Source organism: Manacus candei, unplaced genomic scaffold (genome assembly GCF_025592945.1).
Source record: "Manacus candei isolate 608988 ecotype Guabito, Panama unplaced genomic scaffold, ASM2559294v1 h1tg000112l, whole genome shotgun sequence".
Classification (NCBI taxonomy): domain Eukaryota; kingdom Metazoa; phylum Chordata; class Aves; order Passeriformes; family Pipridae; genus Manacus; species Manacus candei.
Window position 1 is genome coordinate 1,272,116 of NW_026138160.1, and position 4,476 is coordinate 1,276,591.

The 4,476-nt window shown below is 51.9% G+C and overlaps 1 protein-coding gene across 1 annotated transcript; it reads left to right on the forward strand.

The window, feature by feature from the left end:
* Nucleotides 1-1,280: 1,280 nt before the first annotated feature.
* On the forward strand, nt 1,281-4,120 carry LOC127461665 (acrosin-like). The gene is made up of 5 exons (XM_051769680.1): nt 1,281-1,474; nt 1,685-1,885; nt 2,221-2,486; nt 2,769-2,914; nt 3,366-4,120. The coding sequence occupies exons 1-5, from the start codon at nt 1,389-1,391 to the stop codon at nt 3,939-3,941; spliced, it is 1,275 nt and encodes a 424-aa protein (XP_051625640.1). The 5' UTR covers nt 1,281-1,388; the 3' UTR covers nt 3,942-4,120.
* Nucleotides 4,121-4,476: the final 356 nt, after the last annotated feature.

A 4,476-nucleotide genomic window follows, 5' to 3' on the forward strand; every position in this document is an offset into this window, starting at 1 on the left:
AAGGGATTCAAAGCCTCAGAATTGAAATGAAGGAGACGATTCGTCAAACTCCAGAGCCAAGGTCTGTATTTGAATTAGGGACGTTTTTAGGAATAATTGATTGATATCAGCTATGGATTCCTAATTATGGACTGTTGGTAAGACCTTTATATGAGACCCTGAGAAACCCTGAGGAGATACTACGGTGGACTCCAGAATACCAGACAGCTTTCAGAGACTTGGAGAGAGCTCTAATGTCAGCCCTGCTTTGGGATTACCTGACCTGACAAAACCTTCCATGCTGTTTGTGCATGAATGCTCACACCTTGCATTAGGTGTGCTGGTTCAGAGGTTAGGGGCATGGAGAAGGGCTGTGGCGTGCTTTTCCAAACAACTGGTCACTGGTTATTCCCAAATCAAAGTCACAAATATCAAATTGTCCTGTTGGAACAGGACGATGCAGAACTGAAAACAACCACTGCCTTGAACCCAGATATGTTCCTCGAATCTGTGCCAGAATGCCAAGAGACTCACAACATGACTGTCTTCTAACTGTTGAGCAGGTTTACTCCTACAGGGAAGATTTAAGGGACATTCCAGTAGAAGATCCAGGCTGGGAACTGTTCACAGATGGGAGCGGTTTTATGTGCAGAGCAGAAATCTGGGTGTGCAGTAGTGACCCAAATCAAGGCAATCAAAGCTGATCCGTTACCTGTTCACATCTCTGCACAAAAGGCTAAATTCATTGCTCTGCAGCAAGCTCTAGAATTGTCTGCAGGTAAGAAGGTCAACATATGGACTGATTCCAACTATGTTTTCGGAGTGGTACATACCCATGGGGCTATCTGGAAAGAAAGAGGGCTCCTTTCAGCACAAGGAACTCCTGTCAAGTATGAAGATGTCATTAAACAATTACTGGCAAATGTTCAGTTACCAATCAGAGTGGCTCTCATGCATTGTAAAGCTCATCAATTTGGAAACACACTAACTAATGTTGGAAATCAATTAGCAGATATGACTGCTAGAGAGGTAGCAGAGAAAAGCATCCTAGTAGTTACTCTGTCACTATGAGTACCCTCCTCTCTGACTAAGCACTGCCTTTGGAGTCACTCTTTCCCACTGTGCCCAAATTGACTTCCCACAGTAGACCCATTTTGCAGGTGCTGGGCATGGAACCCCTTTTTCCTTACATGATCTTTAAGGTCCCTTCCAACCCAAACCATTCTATGGTTCTATAAGACTGTGTTACCCCTCCCCCATCCCCTGAGGGCTCCATGCTCAGAACCTGGAAGAACACTTTGTGACATCAGCCCTGAGGCTGCAGGTGCCATGGGCAACATGAGTGCTGTGGGCACTTGGGTCAGTGGTGACACTGGAGGAGACAACCTTTTGTTTCTTTCAGTTGACACATGCCACTGGCAGTGATGAATTTGCTGTACCTCCTCATCCTGCTGGCCATATTCAGGCCTGCACATGGCACCTGGGACACCTGTGGGTAAGTGGCCCCAGACTCTGGGAGGGAGCTTGGGCAACCCTTAGGTGGTTCCCTGGAGGGGGCCCACTTGTCCCACATCACCACATCACAACTTCCCAAACCCCATGTGGGAGCCTCAGTTTTTTGCCAGCGCCCAGGTGCTGGGGCAGAAAGACATAGCCTGAGCAGCATCAGCAGTCAAGTAGGGCAGTAATGACTTTCTGCTTACAGAGACACCTGTGGGCTCCGGCCCATGGCTTCTGACTATGGCGTGCCACATATTGTGGGTGGCACAGGTGCCCAGCCAGGGGCCTGGCCCTGGATTGTCAGCATCCAGGATCCCAGGAAAATAGGCACTGGTCATACATGTGGAGGGTCCCTCATCAGCCCACAGTGGGTCCTCACGGCAGCCAACTGCTTCATCCAGGCCAGGTAAGGAGGAGCAGAGAACGGGGATATCCCCACAGTACAAGCAGGTGCCTAGTCCACAGCACCACATACTACTCCCATCCTGTTTCCTTGCAGTGAGCCCAGTGCCTGTGCAGTAGAGAGCTCAGCTGAGAAACTGCTCAGGAGAAGGCTGGGCTCATGCCACTGCTGCCTAGCAGCCTCCGGCTTGACATTCCTGGAGCCTAAGGCATCTAAGGCAGTCACACCTTCAGTTGCACTGCTTTCCTCTCTGCATTGGGAAGCAGAAGGCAGGGAAGTGCTGAGTTGATGCAGCGCATGGCTCTGCTTCCTCTCACCCCTCTCTCTCTGCCTTCCAGGAACATCACCATGTGGCGCGTGCTGATCGGGGCCACCCAGTTGACTCAGCTGGGCCCTGAGGCCCAGCTGCGCCATATCAAGCGGCTCCTGGTTCACCAACACTACGCTGCTTCTTCGCAGCAGAATGATATTGCCTTGGTGGAATTGGACCAGCCTGTGGAGTGCAGTGACTACATCCAGCTTGCCTGTGTGCCCAACGCCTCTCTTACAGTGTCAGAGCTGAAAACTTGCTACATTGCTGGTTGGAGTTCCACCAGTACAAAAGGTGAGTTCCCAAAAAGGACTCATGCCCTGAGGGCAAGCTGGGCACACTGGGGAGACAAGTTGTGCTTCCCAACAGCAGAGGCCAAAGCCAGAGTCAGGCTGCAGGATGTATGTTTCTGGAGAGATGGGCCTGGCCTGCCACCCAAAGCCAGACAGAAGGGACACAGCACTTTGATGGCTGCTCCAGAGGCAAAGAAAAGCCCTAGGGAAGGGCTTCACCTTCAGACAGAGGAAAAGAACTGGCAGCGAGCTGCTGAGTGGTCATTCCTTTCTGTGCTTACAGCTCAGGGATCAGGTGATGTCCTGCAGGAGGCCAAGGTCCGTCTCCTTGATACCCAGCTTGTTAACAGCAGCCGATGGTATGCTGGGACCATCCACACCCACAACCTATGTGCTGGCTACCCACAGGGCGGCATCGACACCTGTCAGGTAGGACTGTACTACGAGTCAGCCAGCCCCCAGCAGCAGACAGCCCCATCACCACTGCCCGAACAGTACCCAGCATGTGCTCTTCCTAGCAAGTCACTTTCCCACCACTGATGAGGCTTCCCTCCCCTTCCCCATATCTACAGGTCCTTGCCTAGTGTCCATGTCCCTGAGGCCTGCCACTATGCCCAGAAAGCCCATGCAGTGCTTTTGGCAGCCCAGATATCCAGATGCTGGATCATCCATCCTCCATGCATCCAGGATCACTGCAGATATGAGAGAGGGCCTTACCTTACAGCCCCCCAGCCTGTTCCCACCTAAGGTTCTGAAGACTCTGAGCAGAGCCCTTCTGTGCCAGGAATACAGCTGTGGCAGGGGCTGCAAGAGAGAAGCAAGCCCCTAGTGCTGACAACAGCCACCCAACATCACCTTAATCCTCTCTTGTCTGCTGCAGGGTGACAGCGGAGGTCCTCTGGTGTGCAAAGATAACAGTGCCAACTACTTCTGGCTTGTTGGAGTGACCAGCTGGGGAAAAGGCTGTGCCAGAGCAAAACGGCCAGGAGTCTACACCTCCACTCAGCACTTCTACGACTGGATCCTGGTCCAGATGGGCCTGTGCTCAGCTGTAACAGCCACTCCAACACCAGAGGCAGCCATCAGCTCAACCCCTTTTCAGCGGCCAAGGCCAATACCAACACAATCAGGCTGCTTTACGCCCACTCCACATCCACAAACACCTGTAACAGCCACTCCAACACCAGAGCCAGCCTTCATTTCTACCCCTTTCCAGCAGCCAAGGCCAATACCAACGCAATCGGACTGGTTTACACCCACTCCACATCCATGTCCAGCTGTAACAGCTACTCCAGTGCCAGAGCCAGTCTTCAGCTCAACCCCCTTTCAGTGGCCAAGGCCAACACCAACACAATCAGGCTGGTTTACACCTGCTCCACATCCATACCAGATACTGGTGCAATTCTTAACTCGGGTACATGAGATCCTACAAGACCTAATGGGAAAAAAGACTTAGTAGCAGGATGAACAGGATCCTGTGCAGGCTGCAGCGGACCACAACCACTTCCTTGGGGAGGTGCCTGTTGACCCAAAGGCAGCCTCAGGGTCAAAGGCCTGCTGTGTCCTGCCTGTGTTCCTCCTCTGCGTGCATGCAAATGCTGAAGTTGACTTAGTTGTGGAAATAAAGTTTCCTATTGTCACCATTAGCCATGTTTTCAGTCCAACTCAGTCTCCTGTGCAAGGCAAGGAGTCCCATGCCCTGCACCTGCAAAATGAGGCAGTGGCAGGAGAAGGGAACACAAGTCATAGGGGGCTACAGCTCTTGAGGACAGCAGTTTAGAACACTGTTTTATGCTGCCTGTCAGTGGGATCTGTGTGTGTATGACTTGAAACTGGACTCTTTCATGACTCAGGAAACACGGTTCTAGAAAGACCCAAGGTTAGCACCAAGGACTGGGTAAGAAACTTGACATCCAGCAGGGAGATGACTTGGCATCGAAGAGAGAATCAGTCTGTGGGAAAAATGGGAAACCAACAGCACCTTCCCTTCC